Genomic DNA, 21,633 nt, shown 5'->3' on the forward strand with positions numbered 1-21,633 from the left:
GAGAAGGAGATCAGTGAACTTACGAGCATTATATTACTGAAGTGAAGTTGTGCCTTTGGAATGACAACTGAAACGTGCGTTCATATTTCTCTTGATCTGTTCTTTCTTTCGTTTTTTTTTCTAGGTTTGCTTTTTTGTAATTTTTCAAAGGGTGCATGTGAAATTTTAGAAATTTCAAAAGATATATCAAAGTTTTATTGTTTTCAAAAGACGCATCTAATTTCAATTTTACAATTGTCAAAATAATGATAAAAATAATTCAAAACTTGTGAAAAATTTTAAAAAATATATTTTTGACAAGAAACATGAGTCATTATGAGTTTCATTTAATAATAAATATAGATATTTAAATGAACTTTGATTTAGCGCATGCCCTATTCTATTTCAGAAATCTAAATTGTTTAGGTTCGATGAATTTCAATTAAAGTCTATTAATGAATCTAAAGAGTTCTAATTGAACTCATTTTAACTCTTGTGGATTAAAACCGTCTAAATAAATCATCGTTTATTATTTTAAGACTCTCTCAATAGTGTTTAAAATAATTTAATTTTTAAAATAATTTAAAATTTTAACGGAATACTATGAAACAATACTATAATGTGTGAGAAGAATCAATATTGTAGAATGATTTTTTATTTTATTTTATTATTTTTATTCTCTTTATTAATTTTATTTTTTTATTCTTTTATAATTAAATATTAAAAATAAAAGATATTTAAAAATAGAAAACATATTTTAAATTTTTTATTAATCTTCTTTTATATTTTTAAAATTTTTATTAAAGGTTTAAAATTAAAATTAAATAAATTTATATGATTATTTATTAAATTCAAATTTTAATTTAATTTAAAAAGAAAGAGAGTAGAGAAAAAAATATCCAAAGAAGAAAAGATAAAAGAAAGGCGTAAAATTAAAATAAGGTCCATCTTTTTTCTAACGAATGAAATTACAGCGCGCGCGTCTTCTGATAATTTTAAAATCTTACATGGCCATTTTGCAAAATTGCCGTTTGTCTTTTTCATTACTCGTCTCGGTCTCACAGTTCTCGAAAAAGCTTCAGAGTTCCTCTCATTAAAGAACTACCGTTCAAGGACCACGAAATCATTTGCGTGGCGAGCGAATGAAAGAGGTTGAAAGCAAGCGTGCGATGCGGCGACGCTTTCCCCACATCGCAGTCGATCCGTTTGATCTCAACAGCAATTCGGCCAAGACCTAATTTTTTTTTATCGCCACTCTCTTTCTTTCAGCTATCGCTCCAAAACCTCGCCCTTGCTCTGCGCACCAAAACCACGTTTTTTTTAGCAATCCCTTTTCTCCGGACTTTAATTTCTTCTTCCTTTTCATGATTTTAAATAATCATAATAATAATAATATTTGATTAGATTTGCATTGCATTGTGTTTGTATAAATACGCAGCAGAGCAGGGAATTAATCAAGCGATCGATGGAGAGGAGGTGGATGTCCGTCTGGCTGCTGGCGGCGATATTGCTCGGTGCAGTCGCCGTCGGCGGCGGCCTGCCGCTGTCGACGTCGGGGCGGTGGGTCGTGGACGACAGCCGCGGAGGGGGGCGGGTGAAGCTGGCGTGCGTGAACTGGCCGGCGCACCTGGAGCCGGTGGTGGCGGAGGGGCTGTCGAGGCGGCCGGTGGACGAGATCGCGAAGGCGATACGCGGCATGGGGTTCAACTGCGTCCGCCTCACCTGGCCCACCTTCCTCCCCACCGGCGACGCCTCCCTCGCCGGACTCACCGTCCGCGGCTCCTTCCGCCGCCTCCGCCTGAACTCCACCGGCGTCCAGCGGCACAACCCCAAGCTCATCGATCTCCCCCTCCTCCAAGCGTTTCAGGTCGTCAATTTATTTGAATAATCATTTTTTTATTCAAAAAATAATAATTATTCTTTAATTATTTTATTATTTTCCTTCTTAAAAATCATGAGCAATATAATTATTCCTTTTTTTTTCAATCTGTTTTGATAAATTAAAGCTGTTTATATATTTCTGGTAAAGGTGATGGATCATTTAGATGAATCAAAATCTACGTTACCAAAAATAAAATAAAATAGAGAAATATCTTTTTTTTTTCAGCCTAAAATTTCATATTTTATTTTAGCATTTTACCCCCTAGACTTTCTAGAATTACATTCTGTAAAAAACAAACTGAGTGGAAGAAGCGCAGGCGGTGGTTTCGAGCCTGGAAGAGAACGACGTGATGGTGATCTTGGACAACCACCTGAGCAGGCCTGGGTGGTGCTGCAGCAGAACCGACGGCAACGGCTTCTTCGGCGACACCTACTTCGACCCGGGCCTGTGGGTCGAAGGCCTTCGGAGGATGGCGGCTCTCTTCCGGTCGCACCGGAACGTCGTCGGCATGAGCTTGAGGAACGAGCTCAGAGGGGCGAGACAGAACGTAGACGACTGGTTCAGGTCATCTTCCGTTCCTCCTGGTGGCCTTGGAACAGCTGGTTAATCGATCGGTTTGTTGCAACTCGTGCAGGTACATGCAGATGGGGGCGGAGGCCGTGCACGCGGCGAACGCCGACGTGCTGGTCATCCTCTCCGGACTCAATTTCGACTCCGAGCTAAGCTTCCTGTCTCGCCGGCCGCTCAACGTGAGCTTCTCCCGCAAAATCGTGTTCGAGCTGCACTGGTACTCCTTCACCAACAGCGCCGCGTGGGCCGGCGAGAACGCCAACGACGCCTGCGGGAGCATCTCCGGCGGCGTCAGCCACCGCGTCGGGTTCCTGCTCGACCGGGGATTTCCCCTGTTCTTGAGCGAGTTCGGGATCGATCAGAGCGGAAGAAACTGGAGGGACAACCGGTTCTTCAGTTGCGCCTTGGCCTACGCCGCCGACCATGACTTGGAATGGGCGATGTGGGCGCTGCAGGGGAGTTACTATCTCCGACAAGGAGTGGCGGACTCGGAGGAGGCTTATGGAATGCTCTCGGCCGATTGGAGGAGCGTTCGGAATCGAACTCTGTTAGGAAGAATTCAGTCGATTCAGCAACCATTTCGTGGTAATTAACATCTGATCGATCTTTTGAAATCGAAAAACAGAGTAGAATTTAAATTTCCGGATGCAGGTCCCGGCGTCGCTACTCTTCCTCCCTACAAGACGATCTTGCATCCATTAACAGGGCGCTGCGTCACGATCGACTCGTCCTCCCGTGGCCTCGCCCTCGCCGCCGGCCCCTGCGCCCAGCGGTGGCGCTACGGCGACGACGGGACGCTGTCGCTGGCGAACTCGTCTGCCTGCGTGACCGCCGTCGGGGCAGGCAAGCCGGCCAGGGTGGGGAACTGCGGCGGAAGCGGAGGAGGGAGCTCCGCCGCCGCCGCCGCCTCCAGGTGGGTGCTGGCGTCGGCGTCGCACATGCACGTGTCGACCAGAGTGAACGGGGACGATAGGATGCTGTGCTTGGACGTCGGCCCCGACGGCCGGAGCGTGGTGACGAACCCGTGCAGGTGCATGGGCGGCGACGCCAGGTGCGACCCGGAGGGGCAGTGGTTCAGGATGGTCACCACCGCCAGGCGCGTCGGATGACCGGAGGATGCAAATCCGCAGCGGCGACGACGGCGTTGATGATTCGCCGCTTTATGTGGACAATAAATCGAAGCTCAATATTTATTTACGAAGAGATAAATTCCAGAAATTGTTTCAAAAAAAAAAATTTCGTTCGCTGTGCCTGAACGCCGTTGACTTTGTGCCGCTTGGATGAGAATCTAAGACGACGCGATTTAGCATTAGATATTGTCAGCCGCCAAACCAACATCAATCCAATCGCGGCGCCACGTGGCGCTTTCTCCAATCCACGACCATCGCCACGTGGATTGGATTATTTGGAATTATTGGGTGGGCATGTCTTGCATCCAATCTGGCTTCCTTTATCCAACCAAAACGAATCCATCGTTCACAGATTCACTCGATTTTATGCAATTTTATCAATATTACATTTACACTCCTATAATTTTCCTCTTCGTCAAAAGAGTTATTGTTTATCTATTAAATGAAGGAAGAAACTATAATATTTTAAAGTATAAGAGGAGAAAAGAAAAAATATTGGTAAAGACGGGACGAAGTGAAATTTTCTCTAATTTAATTGATTAGTCCAATTTCCAAGCATAGAGGAAGAGGCAAAATGCGCCGGCGCCGGCGCCGGTGGAGGAGGAGGAGGAGGAAGAGAGAGGGATGGAGGAGGAGGAGGTGAGGCAGGACACAGGCTTGAAGATGAAGGTTGCGTGGCGGAGGCAGCCGGCACCGGCGGGGTGGAAAAGCCAGTCGTGGACGTCCCAATAGACGCCTCGTGCTCGGAAGCGACGGCGACAAAGAAGTCCGACTGCGGCTCGGGATCGCCGGAGAATTTGGCCCGCCGAAGGTCCCAAACCGCGTCCACAGGCCGTCCGTCGACTTCGAACCGTTTCGAGCCGCGCTTGCGCCAGAAATGCCACGGCCGCATCTCCACCTTGAAGCTAAGAACCGGGGAGCTGCTGTTGCCGCCGTGGCGGTCACTGACGCCGCCGTTTCCTGGCGCTTCGTCGTCGACGGACACTAAGAGTCCATGGGCAAGGACGCCTCTGCACCAGGTGACGGTGATCAGCCGGCGGTGGCCGGCGATCTTGGTGCGGTAGACGGAGGCGACAACGCTCTGTCCGTACTTGGCAGCAGCAACGACATCGGTGGTCGACTCCTCGGGCAGCCCCCCGCCGGCGGAGAAGCAGGAAGGGACTGGGAAAGGCGTGTCCTCCATTGGCGGCGGAGATAGAAGAGGCCCAATGAAAGAGATATAGAACACGGTCGCCCACGATGAATTGCAAAAAATTGCAAGGAAATCTTAAAATTCCAATCATAGTCAACGTGGCCCATGTTTAAACTGATTAAACTAATCTGATTGGATCGATCGACTCAACAAAGGTTCAAACCCAATGATCTTGGTCTGGTTCAAATCCAATTTAGTCAACGGCTCAATCTATGAACTATACGTTGCCCAATTTGACCACTATGAGGTGGGTCTCCTTCGACCTTTTTCTTCCATGTCACGTGACAATTATCACGTGCTGATAAAAATATTCGCGTCTATAAAACTTTCTTGTTACCAAACTTTCAAACGATCCACGTGAAAATGACGCATCCGCTTCACTTGTTCGACACGTGTCCTTGCTCTTCCCTCAAAATCTATCCGGTCAAAGTTGCAGGGCAGATCATATTAACCCGCTAACCCGAATCCGAATATCATCAAGAAGATACGTATAATTAAGGAGCAAAGTAATATCGGATCCGCAGATTAAGAGGCGACCCGACCCGTCTCCGGACTTTCTTCGTCATGTGACAGTCCGACACGGCACGAAGTTTAAAGGAGAAGGACGACACGGAACCACACGCGTAGAGAAGTTATTTGGGTCGGGTTGGGACTCCGCCGTGCGGATCCGCTTTCTTTCTAAATCTCTCGGCCTCGCACCGATCTCCTTCCTCTCGCGATCGATCTCGAAGGAAACGCTCGTCGCTCTTCTCCGTCGCCCCATTTCCTGCCGCCTCCCGAGTTCCTAGGGATTCGGTTCTGTTGGATTTGATCGCGATTTGGTTGTGCTTTCTGCATTTTTCTGGCGATTCCATCGTGCAATTTCGAGCCTCTCTCGGATCGGGGCTTGCGGAGTCGTGGTGCCGCAGAGACATGTCCAGAGGTTCGTCTGCGGAGAAGGAGCCTGACGATCTCAACCCCGAGTTCGCGGAGATCGATCCCACGAGGCGATACGGGAGGGTTCGTCACTAATCTAAAACCCAACTCTCGATAAAATATGTATACAAATTGTGCAAACCTAATTTGTTCATTCGATGATGTTGCAGTACAATGAGGTCCTAGGAAAGGGCGCTTTCAAGACCGTGTATCCTTATGGCTAAAGTTGTGTGTGTGTGTGTTTTCCCCGTTCTTTTATTGTGATTGTGAATTTGTACGTCTAGCTTTGAATTGGCTTCAAAAAGCTGGTTGGAGTCCTTTACGAGGGTGGTCCTTCAGGTACAAGGCTTTCGATGAATTGGAAGGGATAGAGGTTGCATGGAACCAGGTGAAAGTGGTGGATTTGCTGAGAAACGCGGATGACCTGGATAGGCTCTACTCCGAGGTTCACTTGCTGAAGACCCTGAAACACAAGAACATTATCAAGTTTTACAGCTCGTGGGTTGACGCCAAGAATAACAATATCAATTTCATTACTGAGGTCTTTACGTCAGGGACCTTGCGCCAGTCAGTATTTCCTGCCAGCCATTTTCACTCTCCGAGGAACAATCAGATTGGCTTTGCTAATCTAATTCCTAACATTATTGATAGAATTGTTATTTCGTGATCAGGTATCGAAAAAGACATAAGCATGTAGACAAGAGAGCATTGAAGAAGTGGTCAAGGCAAATTTTGGGTGGGCTTCTCTACCTCCATAGTCATGATCCACCAGTTATCCATCGAGATCTGAAATGCGATAATATATTTGTGAATGGAAACCAAGGAGAGGTGAAGATAGGTGACCTAGGATTGGCAGCCATTCTTCGCCATGCTAACTCTGCTCACAGTGTTATTGGTTAATGCATTACTTCATTCTGTTTGATTGAAATGATTAGTTGAACCGTATAAAACGATGGCAGATCATTCATCTACCATTTATCGTTCTATTACAGGGACACCAGAGTTCATGGCTCCAGAACTTTACGAGGAAGAATACAATGAACTTGTAGATATATATGCATTTGGCATGTGTTTACTCGAGTTGGTGACATTTGAGTATCCATATGTGGAATGCAGCAATGCAGCACAAATATACAAGAAAGTAACTTCGGTGAGTTTACCAAGTATTCTTTGTGATATAATTTGGTAGTACTAAACACTAAATACCATTATGGATTACTTGATTTTTTTTTCTTCCATTATTTGGTTTGACTCTTGAGTGTTGCAGTTCCAATGTTGCTTTAAATCTAACCAGAAAACATAGTTCTGTGATCGCTCATGGATGTCTTTTGAAAACCTCAAGAAGGTTTATTTGATTTATGAACTTTTGAGTCCTTGTTTCGATCTCAAGTTCCTTGGTGATTTAGATTGTTTGGATCCCTTTAAGAGTGATCCTAGGTTGTTTCAAGGCTAATATAAGTGATGCTATAATACATTTCAGTTTTGATAATGCATTTCAGTTGTGATTGCAATGAAAATTATTTTAGACAATTAATTAGATATGTGAAGGACATTTGTTGATTTTTTTTTAATCACAACCATGTATCTAAATCTTACACTGCTAGCAGTAAGTAAATGATAACATGAACGATAAAGTGCATAAAGAAAACCCTAACTGCACCAAGGAAGAAATAAATGGTAATAAAAAACACAAATTTGAAATCCTCAAAAAAAAAATGTTAAGTATCCTCCATTTAGATGTACTAGATTTTAACCCACTTGATCCTAAAATAGCTTCCAATTGAGGTCTTGAAGTAGCAAATGAAAAGTGAGCAAGTTAAGCAATATGGTGAATGTGCATAACATAAACAACAAGGATTGACATGTTGTAAGTGGCCAAGGTTGTTTAAAAAAGTCGCAACTTGGTACTTTTGTACTCTTCATACTTAAGCTTGAATTTGATGCATGTTCATGATGACTTAGCTGTCTTTCATTTTAATGACATCAATTCATCCAAATCATGTCTTTGCATCCTTAAGGTGATTTTCGCATTTGAACTCCTAGTGAATCTATGTTCACGAAACTTAGTGAATACATTACCAAGAAACTAATTATTAAGAGATAGAAAGTCATTCTACCAATTCATAAAACCATTAGACCAAAGCATTTTGCTAGCAAAAACATTGCCATTGCTGATAGTTACTTGCCTTTTGTATTGTTACTGGAGTTTGTCTATTTATAATAAATAACACTATTTAGCTTTATTCCATGATCATAATATAAACTATATCTCAGCTATTCTATCAACTGATTCTGTGTTTGCCTCTCTGATACATCTATTTTCTCACGTGTAGGGAATGAAACCTGCCTCATTAACTAAGGTAAAGGATCCAGAAGTCAAGAAGTTTATCGAACAGTGTATTGCCAACGTTTCTGAAAGATTATCTGCCAAGGAATTATTACAAGATCCTTTTCTCCAATTGGACTCGGAAAATGATCTCACCCACGGACCAACTTCAAATCAACCAGGTAGAGAAAGCTATGACTAGCGTCATCATGGTTACACTATTCCTTGATATTTATGAGATATGCATTCTCTGAGATTCTTTTGCTCTCTTTATTTTCATAATGTTAGATTGAAATGCAGATGATGGTGGCCAGTCCAATGCAAGTCCAAATTCTGACCAGGCGGAACAAGGTTCAAGTGGTGTAGATTTTTCCATGGAAGGTCAACGCAAAGACATCAATACAATTTCTTTGAAGCTACGCTTTGAAGATTCTACAGGTTCGCAAGTTTTTTGAGTTGTTGAGTCGAGGATTAACATTATGGCCATTCTTAACTTATAATTATTGTTGACTTGTTCCAGGTCAAGTTCGGAACATTCTTTTCCCATTTGATATTGTAGCAGACACATCTGTGAGTGTTGCAACAGAAATGGTGGCAGAATTAGACCTCACTGATCAAGATGTCACAACCATTGCAGCGATGATAGATACTGAGATACAAGCCTATTTTCCCAATTGGAAGCCTCTTGAGAATGGAACAGTTTCATACAGCAATGAGCATGACTCTGAAGCTGAAGATGAAATCTCTGCTTTGCCCAATGAGCTAGATCCATCAGCTAATTTCTGTCTGGAGCATCTTCCTTCTGGTCGAAAATACTGGTCTGATTCTCCCAAGGCAGCTGGTGCAGACTCGCCGTCATCCTTTGCACAATCAAATGCATCTATCGAGTTGATTTCACATGGAAGTCAGGATATATCTGTTGAGGTTTACGAAGGGAACGATGACTCATTTCCTAAAAACCAAAGGGAATATCACTCAAATACTTCTTCACCGAAACTACAGAGAAATTCCCCACATTTTAGTGATCATGATGAAAACAAAGTAGCGATTGATCCATCGCCATTATCTATATCAAATAAGCAAGCCTCTAGCAACAAGCCAAACGAAAATCACGAACAAGCAGTTTTCTGCTCTGGATCTAAGACATGTAACTTTGGTTCCAAGTTGGAGCAGAACAAAGAAGACCATAAGCAATTGCATGAAACATCAGGGCCTTTGGAGTCAGAAAATTTGCAATCCCTTTCTCAGAAACTAGAGCAGCTGTTGATTGAACAACAAAGGGAGCTTCATGAAGTACAAAAGAAGCATGAGATTGCCATAGCAGATATATTGAATGAGCTACCTCCTGAGCAACATGGTATAGTTCTAAACATGTGTCGCGCAAAAGTTACTTATCCCGCGAAGCAAACATAGTCGTCCTGGGTTCACATGACCATGTCATCAAGACTAGGTTATCATGTGGATGCTCCAATGGAATTAACTACTGTACCTACAACTGACTTGTCTTATTTTGCAACCACTGTTGCGTTATGCATTTGTTAATTTTTCTTCTTCTTTTGTTAAGGAAGCAACTCCAGGTTTGAGCATGCAAGTCAGTTGTTTCCAAGGATGCCATTTTTTCTATCCTTGAAAAAGTAATCTTTATCCTGTTTTCTCATCGATGCCAATGAAGTGTAGGAAGAAATGATGGATTTGTGTGATTCTGGATATGAATTGTGTCTACCTAGACTCAAGAACACTCATTCATACATAATTGTACAGAAACATGCTTCCCTAATGGAGGTAAAAGATGTTATCTTGAGATCATTCAGATAACGAGAGAACAAGCAAGCGAGGACTTCCCCAAATTGGCAACGCCATTAAAGATTCCAGCAATCTCTCTTCTTTTTCGTTGCACAATGATTCCGCGTAATCGCAGCTCTCTGAGATCTTCCGAAGAATCGCTTCTTGAATCTCCACCTAAAACACAGAAGGGTTGGTAAATCGGTTAATTTGGAAATCAAACCCTAACCCTAGCCCTGGCCCTCGGAATTTCAAAGGATTACGACTGTTTGGGATCGTCCCCGTACCTGAGAAAGTAGGTTATCGACTACGGACTTCCGGATATCTTCTCCAGGATCAGGATGCGGAGGCTCGGCCACCGCCGGCGAAGCTTCCGGAGGAGCTTCGGTCGGCATCGCGAGGGTGAGATCGACGGGACCTGACGAAAGGGGCTCCAGAAGCTCCAACTCCCTCCGAAACAGATCCCTGAGGTGGAGGAGGCACCGCCGCCGTAGATCACGGCGGCACCGCCTCTGCTCCGCCTCCGTATCCCGTGCCGCGCTCGTGCCCGCCTCCGCCTGCACTGGATCCAGCACGCGACGGCGGCGCTTGTAGATGAAGCCTCTGTCGTTGCAGATCTCCCACTCCCCGTCGCCGGAATCGGGCTCGGAGGCGACATCCATAAGGCGGCGTCAGCAGAATCCAAATTGGATTATTGGAGAGAGAAAGAGAGAGGGGAAAGCCAACCAGAGGGAAGAGGGAGATTCAAATTTATCTTCGAATGAAAATTGAAAATCAATTCATGCAAATTAAAAATATATATTACTTTATTATTATGGTTTCATATTTTGTTAAAAAAAGATTAATAATAAATGACAAAAATAAAAATATCTATTTTAATAAAAATTTAAAAGAGAATTTTTTTTCATCATCAAATTGATATATGAATCTCATACAATAAAAAAAACACTTTAGCGATTTCACACGGTCTATCCAAGTTAATGAGATAGTATTTTGGATTTCTCTCACTGTATTACAATGAAGGAGGGTATTATTTCGACTTCATTGAGATTCAAATTCTTGCCCTCTTCTGCAAATCTGTTCCATCATAATCAACTCAGCTATGTTTTATGGACTTATTTTAAATTTCTCTCTCTATATAAGATAAGGGGAGGAGAACGGATCGGGAAACCTAAAGAGGCATAATCATTTATTCTAATTTTTTTTTTATAGAATAAATGATTATGCCTCTTTAGTATAATCATTTATTCTAGATTCTATATTGAGTATTTTTTATCATTTATTTTTTATTATTTTAAGATTTTAAAATGATTTAGATATCATAGAAACCTTGTAATAAAGTAACTTATCATGAATTCCATGATACATATTATTCTTCATAAGAATCAACTACATTACGAAGAAAAGATTCATTCAAAATTAACTTAAAGAAGTTGATTGTTTCAGTCAAATACTACGGATGGTCAAGTTACTTGTCAACGAACAATTCGATATATGCAACCTCCTGGATGAGCTTGGATGCGGGAGATGATAAGGACCTGAAACACACTTCAAGGAGAGGTTAAATTAATGTCGAAGAGTTTCGGCAGGCCACTTCGATGTTCAAGTTAGCGTTCTGCAGAAGATGATGAAATGTGGACAGGAAAAAAGATAATACTAGCAAAATTTTCGGAGTTGAACCCCAAATAAGGCTCAGTGTTGGACTTTTTATAATCTACTTAAGGTATCTTCACATCGGATGGGATAATACCTTATAGTAACTTACAAGGAGACCAAATTTGACAACCGTTCCCTTTGGACCTTATATGCAGAAAAAGAGATATTTGAGGGGATCAGGTCTAACAAACTCGTAACCACTTATTCATTCTTGGACTGCCGTGTGTTCGTGAAAATATTTGCGTTTCCCTCTAGTAGACCATGTAAAATAGTGGTTCACAGAAAACGTAAAGGTGGAGTCCAAGATGCAGTCAGCCGAATTGCGGAGGGGCCAAGACGAGCGTCGAGGCCGAAATGGCCGAAATGAGACTTGAGATCTAGATAGTTGGGACGAGACTCGAGGCCGAGATGGCCGAGATAAGACTCAAGGTCGGAATACTCGAGATAAGATGCGAGGTCGAGACACCGAGATGAGACTCAATACCGAGATATCCGAAATTAGACTTCAGGCTAAGATAGTTGAGATGAAACTCAAGATCGAAATGGCCGAGACGAGACTTGTGATCAAGATGTGGAGTCGAGATGGCCAAGACAAGATGGCTTTAGGAGCCTAAGTGGGATCCAAAATTGAGTCCATATTGAGTTTGAAATACGGTCTAAGCTTAAAGTGACAGTTAGCTCATTCTGGTAGAATTGTTTCTCTCAAATTTGTGTTGACTCATCTCGGCAGATCAATTCGGATTTTGATCTTCATTTAACTGTTGACTTTTATGACCAAAAGAGTCACGTCATCTTCGACAGCCGCTTCACTGATAAATTTGACGAAAGTCAACCTCAGTGAGTTCAATGGGAATTAACCCATCCACGACCGGAACATTTCTAAAGAAGATAAAAAAAATCTAAACCTACACTACTGCTTAATTATGACGTCACCATCCTTGGAGAACTCTCAGGCTCAGCTCATAGTTAACAGACACAAACCTGTCAGTAACTAATTAACGTCTCATGAAACAATCTAGCTCCTTCAGGATCTGCAAAATCCAAGCACTAGATACGCCTCTTGGCTGCTAGCTAGTAACTACCAGTAATCCAATCTCCTTCCAGGCGACAATCTCCATCCTGCTGCAAGTTCACGTCCTCAACCTCCCAAGCGCAATCAAGAGCGAGCAGAGCATGCGAGACGCGTCCGACTGTCTGCTGCTACAACGAGGACTCCATGATTGATACTGAAAGGAACACCATCAAGAGAATGGCCTTCTCAATCAGTGAGAATTTTATTGCCTCATCTTTGGCTGCCACATACAAAGGGGAAGAAAGAAGATGTGAGGATCGAGGTGTCAAATCCTTTTGGTTATTGCTCTTGCTCTTTAATGTCCCTCCGCTGGAGGGTATGGCTTTAGCCTTTAGGGAGCTGTGGGGAACACTGCGTCGAAACTGGTCCCGTTCGTGGCGAGCACTGAAAGCAAAACATCGATCGCACAAGCTCAGCGAATACAAATCCTCTGCATTGTTTGTCATCGTCCCCACAGATTCTGTCTGTCAGATCTGTCAGAATGACAGAAGAGGTGCTCATGGAGTTTCAGGAACAAGCTCATTCTCAGAGATCGAGAGTAGAAATCTTATGAGGAAGATGAACACTTTGGAAGCGATTATAGACTAAACATTTGAAGGAAATCATTAATGCTTCTCGCTTGCTCTTCTGTTCATCGCCAGCAGTTTGCTGATTATCCTCTTGGACTTCTTAGGGAGCGAGCACAGGGCTCTGAGCCGCGAGGAAGCGCTCCTCAGGAGGAGGGCTTCGCGCGGAATCGGATCGTAGTCGATCTCGTCGTCGTGCTCCTGTGCGAGCTTCATCTTGAGAGTTTCGAGCTTGGCGGTCGGACATTTCGACTTTGAGATGCTCCAATCGCCGTCCGGAGGCGGAGCTGCCTCGTTGTCTTCGTCTTCAGCCGCGGTCGTAGCCAGCAGCGTCTTGAGGTTGCTGGGCAGCTCGGTGACTTGGCAGCCTGACAAGGCGGCGGCGGCCCGCGATTGCTCGGAGAACAAGACCTGCACCACCACCCTCAGGGGAAGGAGCTCGTTCTGTGCTGCTTCCATGCAGACCTCGACGGAGAGCTTCTTGCAATCTAGCATTCTGCACAGTTGCTTCCTTGCGTTCTTGTCGAGCTCCGGGTGTGACTGAACCAGGCAAACAAGATCAAAAAAGGTGAAAACATGTAAAGATTGCAGATAAGCTCTGAGAATTACCCTGAGGTAGGTGTCGATGACTCTGTAGAGATCATCGTGGTCAACCCTGGCGAAATCTGGAACAGCTTCGGCGACAGCAATTAGCTTCTCCATGGATAAGTTGATGTCGCTGGCGATTTCTTGGAGGTAGCCATCGATGAGCTTGGCTACTCGCAGTTTGGAGCTGTGAGAGGCCGAGGAGGATCGCCGACCTTCGAACTCCGCCTTCTCGGCCGACTGCGACCGCCGCCTCTCGCGCTTGAGCTTCTCCCTCGGCGGAGTGGTCGCGGGGCTCTGCACCTGCAGCAAGAATTCTTCTAGCATGGTCATCACCATGTCCACATCGTACAGTGTGTCGCCGGAGTCGGATGGAATCAAGAGATCGTCGGCGGTTGCTTCTTCCAGTTGTGATCCGACTCTTCTGGCCAATTCCAGCTTCAATGAAGTCGAAGCTTGGAGAAAGTTTGCTGCTTTGAGAAGCTTCAGCAAGAAATTGCAGGAAACAGAGCCTTTTTCCTGCGGCAGCAAGCTCACTATCTTCTCCATCACCAGCTTCTGCTTCGCGGTGACCTCTCTGCCGTCGTCGTGGATCGACAGCCACCTGAGGGCGTAGACCCGCAGCGCCTCGCCGACGAGCTTGGCCGGGACGATCCCGGCGGACTTGACGGCGACCATGACGCGCCAGTAGTGGTCGATGCAAAGTTCGGCGAGGTCGTCGTCCCACCAGCTTCCGGACGCACCGGGGAGCAGGGGATGGGAGATGACGGCGGTGGCGATGGCGTCGACGCAGCGGCCGGTGATGCCGAGCTCCTCGCAGAGAGGAGGGGCGTGCTGCCGCGTGCTCTGCAGCGCGACCAGCGTGTCCTTCCACCGGCGGAGGATGCAGGAGCGGAAGAAAACTTCCAGCTTGCCGATGAGGTTGCCGCGGTCGGCGTCGTCGCTCATCCGCAGGTAGTGGGCGGCGCACCAGACGGGGACGATGTTGAGCGCGCTGAGCGTGATGGCGATGCCGTAGCAAAACTTGGCGCAGAGCTCGAACGCGTCGGCACCACAAACGAAGTCCGGCAGCCGAACGACGGCGACCTCACCGTCTTCCTCGATCTCAGAGCAAAGCTGCTGCAGGCGGAGGCATTTCGACAAAAGAGGAAACTGCAAACCAATTCCGCAAGAAGCCATTTTCATCAACAAAACAACAAAAACAACAAATTCTCCACCGATTCCAACCTTGTGCAGGCGGTACAAGCTTCCATGAACATGAATTTCGAGGTCAGTGGACACCTCCGACGAGACAGACCTGAAATTAAGAGTCAGACGAGCTTAGCAATCAAAAACAAAAGCATCACCGCGCACCTGATTGCTTCAGTGGCGAAGAAGGAATCAGGTCTGTTTCCGAGCTTCATAAACTTCATCTTTGCCAACTGCTAGTTCATCACCTAACACAAACACAGATCAATTCGCCATGATTGTAGCTTATATATCCTTAAAAAACAAAGCACAGATAAAGGAGGGAGGGGAACAAACTGTGCCTATTCTTCAACTTTTCTTACCACAAGTCGCTCTGTGCTTTGACTTTGGAAGGCATGCAATTAAAGAGGCGAGTGCTTTGGTGAAGGGGAATGATTAAGTAAGTGGTCCGGTGCCTTTTTGATTTCTTGCCTTCTTTGCCATCTCCTCCTATTGGTCAACTCTTAGATTGAATTAAGCTTTCTGTCTCTCTTGAGTCTTGTTTTGAGCTTTCATGGATTTGATAGATCACTCAAACAAATGTCGTTGTTGTGGATGGCTGGCGGGTAGTACTTTAGGTGACCTAATCGACCTGAACAACACTGTGAGATGCTGAAAGCTGAAGAGTGAAGACCGTTTTGTGTTCCTGAGAAAACAAAATCTTAGGTTTATGGCTCTTCAGGATGAAAGTGAAAGCTAGACCGATTGAACCGATCGAACCGATTAAATAAATAAGTAGGGCGGGAACTATTGGATAGACTCGGAGAATATTATAGATTTGATAATCATACGAATTGGATGAGCCATTTCAAAATGATCAATGACATTTTAGTGGATCGTTTATTTCTCATTTCACGTATTTAACTTTTATAATGTTGAAATCATATATCACATACAATTATACTCCTCTCTTAAAAAATTTACTTAATTTATACTATTGAATTCAAATGTGAAAACATAGATATATTAAAGAAATTTTTAAAAATATATTGATTTTGATTTGAAATGATTTTGAATTCTCTAAATTCATCAACTAGAACGAATAAAATTTATTGATAGACCTATATAATTTTAAATTATTTTAAATCAAAACTAATATACTCTTGAAATCCTCCATGTATTTTATTTCTCAAACTTGAATTGATAGTATTAATTGAGAGCAATAAATTTTTAAATTTATAAACACTTGATAAAATATATCGTAAATTCATTATAAAGCCTAAGACGATGATACTTACTGGGAACAACATCAATTGATTTTTACAGCTTTCATAGTTTAAAAAATATCAAACTTTTAAAATTTTGAATAATATAAGTTCATCAATCAATTTGATATGAAATTAATTGATAATCTAATAACTTTAAATTACTTCAAATCAAAATTAATATACTCTTGAAAGCTTTTTCTTATATCTATGTATCTATGTCCTCATATCTCAATTCGACAACTTAAATTAAAAACAGTAGATTTTTGAATAGATAAAATAAAAATTAATTATTTCATAAAAGGAGGAGAAGGGGTATAATAAAAATGGAGAAATAATGGAGAAATGGTATAAAAAATACAATATGAAATCAATATGACACACTCAACTGTATTGTGGGTCCTATTACATGGATGTGGAATCCACTATGCAATATGTCATGTTGATTTCATGCTATATTTTTTTATACTGCATATTATTATTATTGCTTATAAAAATGTGCTGTATGATTTTGATATTATGAAAGTTAGATATGCCAAATAAAAAATCTCTAAACTTACATGGACAGTTCAGTAAAATGCCGAATGATTAAATATAGCTTTGGAATAGTTTATTGGCACATAAAAGATTACACGAGGAAATGTAATTTCTAGAATTCTAGGAGGCAAAATGAATAAGTTAGTCAAAGTCAAAAATTTTCTTGTATTTTTTCGAGAACCTCCCCGCTTCCTGTTGCAGTCAGCGTCTTTCCTTTTTCTCCTTCTGCTCGTGGCCTTTGCGTCGAACGATTCTGCTTGAACCCTAATTCTACCGATTCACCGTCGTGCGATCTCTATTCCGAGGTTTTCCATCATATCGGCTCCTCAGATCTCTACGTTTCCTGATCTGATCGTCCCTGCTCGACTCGATTCTTCCCGAGAGGGGTGTGTGTGTGTTTTCCTTTCGTTTGGATTTGATTTTGAGGCTTTCGGTATGCTTGATGAAATTTATAATTGACGTGTTGGGTGGTTCCATCTTGTGGATGTTAGATCGGAGACAGCAAATGCCAGAAGAGGATCTGGTCGAGCTCAAGTTTCGGTTATATGATGGATCGGACATCGGTCCTATCCGCTATTCTTCTTCTTCCACCGTTGCCATGCTCAAAGAAAGGATAATATCTGAGTGGCCTCGAGGTAGGAGTCTCCCTTTCCTTCTACTTCATTCTAATCAGATTGATATCATTGTTTTCTATTTTTCTGATTTCAGATGAAAAAAAAATCTCGTTTTTCGTCTGTCTTTTTGGTTCTTAGATCTTTTTATGCTTCTTTGTTATATTCCATAAATTCGCTTTGATATCATTTTTTACCGTTTTGGATTGTTGTATTTTGTATAACGTGTGGGTTCACAGTATCCGGTGAAATGTAGTCATACTAATGCTATCTGTTATTATTAAGTCTAATTCTTAGGAAATTACGGAGCATTTCCAAATTTGTGAACCACGAAACCGTCAGTGCGTTGCCACTGGACCGGATGATATTGCCCATGTTGTAGCCTTGTAAGCAATCGTATTGAAGATTTTATCTAAAATCTCAAGTAGAATAGCTAGGAATTGTTCCCAAAGTATTTTTCTCTGTTTACCTTGTTTATAATTTTTCTAATTATTGTCTGTACGGAGTGATGTCATCTAGTTTGATTTATTTCTTTAGCAATCTAACTTGAAGCTTTGCCCTTACTATGTCTATCAATATATCTGGTTCCTTTACTATGTATATTTTTCTGATTCCTTTTAGAAGTTTCTCGTGCATATTTGATGTAATATTTTAATATATGCCTGGTCATGTGGTGCCTGGTTTTGTTTGTGTATTGACATTTTTTTTTTGATGAAATAAACGTTCCAGATTTTTTCCAGGGACATAGAATTGCCCAATTATTCCTATGCTTTTTGGAAAATAGGATTACAGTGGATATTCTTGATGGACCTTGCCCTTCTTGATACTAGTTACTTTAACTTGCAGTAGTTAGCCGTGATGCTGAATCGCTCACAATGGAACCTTGGTTATTGTATTGTGTTGTTCATGATGAGCTTACCATCAAAGACAAACTTTGCTGATTGCAAAGACCTTTCCATTGCCCACCTTCAGCTTTCCGTTCCATGCCTCACAGTAGATATGGCCAATCAACTGCATCAGTGGCACAGTGTAGATGAGTTGGTAATCTACCCAATCAGCTTAATCGATGTGTTGCCTGCTTTCACAAGGGTTCTGCTGATGGTATTTTTGTCATAATGATGGAGCTCCATTGAGGTGCATGGACAGGAATGCCATTGGTACCATTTTTCAGAAAAGGTGTCTTTCTGCCTGACTTGGGCGGGACCAAAATGAGAGAAATAAGTTCTGAATTTCTTCTCCCTTAACATCCTTCCTTTGAAAATTTGTTCTATTACTTTTCTGTACCTCTTTCTTCTTCTCTCTCTCTCTTTGATCTTTGGAAACAGCCTTAATTTAGTAGTAGGTGGCAGAAGGCATGAGCTACTGCTTATTTTACTTTCTTATCTTCAGTCATCTTATTTGAGATCATCTAACATCTAGTATCAAGGAATTATGCAGATCATGTAAGATGTTTAAACTCTTATAGTGTACTGACGATAAAAGTTGTAGACTGTGTTCTTTGTGAACTGTTTAAATATTTATAGTAGGCAATTCATTTATGATGATAATCGTGTGTCTTTATTTATGAATTTTTATCTTAAATTTCTAATTACACCATTACTGTTTTTTTTATATGCCTATTATGTTATTATAGTTCTACACCTACAAGAATCTTGGTGATTTTGATGTTTTTACTTACTAGCTGTTGATTGTGTCAAACTTGCTGTTTAGCATACTGTTGGATTGTTTGTCTGTAGATAAGAAGATTGTACCAAAAGTGTCTAATGATGTCAAACTTATCAATGCTGGCAAAATATTGGAGAACAGCACAACAATTGCCCAATGCAAATCACCTTTTGGTGAGCTCCCTGCAGGCGTTATCACCATGCATGTTGTTGTACAACCTACATTGACTAAAACCAAAACAGGTAAGTTGAAATTGTTTGTTAGGCTTACTTTTGTTGCAAAGTTCAGATAGTATATATTTTTTTAAACATCTTCTTGGTCTCGTTGAGGATAAATTAGATTTAGTTGTCAATAAGAATTCCATCTCTTATTGTATAAGTAGCTCTCAATTAGGTGACAGCCAGTTTTTCTATTTTTTAGCATAACTTGGATTAATCTTGTTTGGAGAGTTCCGATCCAGTGTACACAGGAACAGTTTTTAAGACTCACTTGTTCTTAGAAAAGCTTAAACCTCTGCCTTTATTGATTTGTCACTGGAAGTTACTTCTCTAGATTCACAACTGTAGGTTCTTTGCCATTGTGATCTTGCGCTCTTGGAACACTTGTATTAGTTGATAGCCAGTATGTACCTAGTATGACTTCAAACAATGAATTGCCATGTAATTGAATACATGGACCATATTGGTGAAAAAGTTACAACAGTGGTGAAGCTCCACTTTTAGTAGTAGGAACTCGCAATGTTTTTTGGATGTAGGTAAGTTTGGTTGAAGATGCTTTTTTGTAAACTCAAATCCATTGAACTTTGTCATTCATTCAGATTGCCTAGATAATTTTTTGAATGCAAATGAACTGAATACATTGTTTTTAAAAAAGTCTTCTAGATCAAAGGGCTGACCACTGATAACTTCTCTCAACAGTCAGTTGATAGATACCATCAATATCAATTGCTGATCATTATAGCAATTTCCTGCTTAGAGCCCACCAAACCTTTTGATTTAAACCAATAGGTGTTGTACTTCTTATGACGTTTAGTCTCTCCTGCAAACAAATTTATTACCTTTTTATTATGATCTAGAATAGTAGAATCATTCTCCTTTAATGTTGGCTGTTATAACTTTTGTTCAGGTTGCTAGAATTTCTTTGTTTTGTAAATCTCTTTAGTTGATGAACTCGATGAACCACGACCACTTCTAAATTTGGTTTCATCACTTAACTAACCCTGATTACTTGTGTGCCTATTTCTAGTAATCCTTTTCTTATTTTCATATCCTATGATTTTTTTCTCCTTATTTTCGAAATGGTTCCTAATCATTTATAATAACCCCAGAAAAGAAGGTTGATGAGTTGCCAAAGAAGACAACCTGCTCCTGCTCTATAATGTAGAGCAAGGAGCTAGTTCATATTTCTCTCCGTCGGTAATATCATGATCTGCTATGCAGTTTACTGGATGAAAACCAAAACCACCTGACACGATGTCTTGTTTCGTTAGAGGAAGTTCTCTGTCTTTTGGTTTTTTCTATCTCGTCGCCCAAATTTTAATTGTTGCACACCTGTGTCATTAGTCTTGACACAGGTAGATAATGGCATGGGAAAAGAGTGCCTTGTAGCAGAGTCTTGTGTACTCGTAGGCTGTTCTTGTGGATTTCATTTACAAACTATAGTTATTCTTAAACATGTTTATATATATGTTTTGATCGCATTAACTGCAAATTAATTCGATAACACTGATACTATCTCAGCTATATTCATATGTGATTGGTCTCTGGTGAAAAGAAGGAACTTTTTGAAACATTGAAGCATCAGATTTTGCGTGTCGATAGTCATTTAAGTTGTGAGTCATTTAAGTTGGCAAGTGAAATGGATGACTCCATTCTCTTGTTGCTTCTTGTCTTGTTGTGGAGGAATTCTTGATTGCAAATAAAGCCCTATGTGTTGGATCGCAAGTGGTGATGATTTTCTACATGCATCAGTTTTGATTCACTAATTACAACTAGGGCTAACTTATTTAAAGTTACCTTATTACAGTTTTAAACATGATTCAAATGAGTTGACACAAGATGACTTATTTGCTAAGAAAGTTTAGATAATTCAGGGTTCAAAATACTAATAATTTTTATTTTTATATTATATAACTCACTTTTTTTAGATAATTTAGTTAATCTCTTCAGCAAAAAGATAAAATCTACCATCCAGCGGTTCTACATGGTCAGTCATATGATCATTTATGAAGAGGTAAATTGAGAAATTGCAGTTGGCCATGACGAAGAAAGACATTGTCTTGACTTCGTCGAGATTCGACTTTTGTCCATTTCAGTAATTTTGTTCCGTCGTAATCAATTCAATTATGCTCCGGAGGCGTAAGTATATATACATTTATCAAAATATATATACATTTTAATGTCTTTTAATTGATTTGAATAACCCAATCTATTTCTAACATTTTAATACAACATTGAACAACTAATGATTTATTTTTTGGATTTATTTGGTGGGTGATGTAAGTTGAATATCTGATTAAAAAAACTATGACATAATAAATGCCCACAAAAATAAAAGAAGTTAATATTCACCTTTACAAATGAGAACTGACTTCTTCCATTTCATATTATCTGAAAACTCTTACAAAAAGGTGGATTGAATTAAACCGTTTAGAAGAGTCAAAGATGGTGATATTTCCTTGGTGAGCATAGTGCAAGATTTCCTCTACACATAAAATGACAAAAATGTGATGTG

General features: G+C 41.5%; 5 protein-coding genes and 1 pseudogene across 8 annotated transcripts; 3 read left to right on the forward strand and 3 right to left on the reverse strand.

The window, feature by feature from the left end:
• Positions 1 to 1,444: 1,444 nt before the first annotated feature.
• LOC141821584 (glycosyl hydrolase 5 family protein-like) lies at positions 1,445 to 3,540 on the forward strand. The gene is made up of 4 exons (XM_074708965.1): positions 1,445 to 1,846; positions 2,178 to 2,425; positions 2,496 to 3,016; positions 3,083 to 3,540. The coding sequence occupies exons 1-4, from the start codon at positions 1,445 to 1,447 to the stop codon at positions 3,538 to 3,540; spliced, it is 1,629 nt and encodes a 542-aa protein (XP_074565066.1).
• Positions 3,541 to 4,100: 560 nt separating this feature from the next.
• Positions 4,101 to 4,744, reverse strand: LOC141822326 (uncharacterized; annotated as a pseudogene).
• A 711-nt stretch (positions 4,745 to 5,455) lies between these two features.
• On the forward strand, positions 5,456 to 9,701 carry LOC141822323 (putative serine/threonine-protein kinase WNK2). Of its 3 annotated transcripts, none has more exons than XM_074709762.1 (8): positions 5,456 to 5,752; positions 5,839 to 5,876; positions 6,008 to 6,235; positions 6,340 to 6,563; positions 6,661 to 6,818; positions 8,002 to 8,176; positions 8,295 to 8,432; positions 8,515 to 9,701. In XM_074709762.1, the coding sequence occupies exons 1-8, from the start codon at positions 5,666 to 5,668 to the stop codon at positions 9,405 to 9,407; spliced, it is 1,941 nt and encodes a 646-aa protein (XP_074565863.1). In that variant the 5' UTR covers positions 5,456 to 5,665; the 3' UTR covers positions 9,408 to 9,701. The 3 variants fall into 3 exon arrangements, with proteins under 3 accessions (XP_074565863.1, XP_074565864.1, XP_074565865.1); XM_074709763.1 differs by having other exon boundaries at positions 6,340 to 6,404; XM_074709764.1 differs by lacking the exon at positions 8,515 to 9,701 and having other exon boundaries at positions 8,283 to 8,427.
• Positions 9,702 to 9,705: 4 nt separating this feature from the next.
• On the reverse strand, positions 9,706 to 10,485 carry LOC141822325 (uncharacterized). The gene is made up of 2 exons (XM_074709767.1): positions 10,064 to 10,485; positions 9,706 to 9,953 (listed from the first exon to the last, which is right to left on the reverse strand). Exons 1-2 carry the CDS (start codon positions 10,436 to 10,438, stop codon positions 9,798 to 9,800), a joined length of 531 nt encoding a protein of 176 aa, XP_074565868.1. The 5' UTR covers positions 10,439 to 10,485; the 3' UTR covers positions 9,706 to 9,797.
• Positions 10,486 to 12,304: 1,819 nt separating this feature from the next.
• On the reverse strand, positions 12,305 to 15,281 carry LOC141822324 (BTB/POZ domain-containing protein At1g67900-like). Of its 2 annotated transcripts, none has more exons than XM_074709766.1 (5): positions 15,206 to 15,281; positions 15,009 to 15,091; positions 14,883 to 14,952; positions 13,680 to 14,807; positions 12,305 to 13,610 (listed from the first exon to the last, which is right to left on the reverse strand). In XM_074709766.1, exons 2-5 carry the CDS (start codon positions 15,065 to 15,067, stop codon positions 13,110 to 13,112), a joined length of 1,758 nt encoding a protein of 585 aa, XP_074565867.1. In that variant the 5' UTR covers positions 15,068 to 15,091; positions 15,206 to 15,281; the 3' UTR covers positions 12,305 to 13,109. The 2 variants fall into 2 exon arrangements, with proteins under 2 accessions (XP_074565867.1, XP_074565866.1); XM_074709765.1 differs by having other exon boundaries at positions 15,180 to 15,216.
• Positions 15,282 to 17,120: 1,839 nt separating this feature from the next.
• Positions 17,121 to 20,702, forward strand: LOC141822166 (membrane-anchored ubiquitin-fold protein 4-like). The gene is made up of 3 exons (XM_074709598.1): positions 17,121 to 17,259; positions 18,972 to 19,142; positions 20,228 to 20,702. Exons 1-3 carry the CDS (start codon positions 17,130 to 17,132, stop codon positions 20,281 to 20,283), a joined length of 357 nt encoding a protein of 118 aa, XP_074565699.1. The 5' UTR covers positions 17,121 to 17,129; the 3' UTR covers positions 20,284 to 20,702.
• The last annotated feature ends 931 nt before the right edge of the window (positions 20,703 to 21,633 follow it).

The sequence above is a fragment of the Curcuma longa genome, chromosome 2, assembly GCF_044706935.1.
Source record: "Curcuma longa cultivar G26 ecotype Majalengka, Jawa Barat chromosome 2, ITB_CL_G26_1.1, whole genome shotgun sequence".
Taxonomy (NCBI): domain Eukaryota; kingdom Viridiplantae; phylum Streptophyta; class Magnoliopsida; order Zingiberales; family Zingiberaceae; genus Curcuma; species Curcuma longa.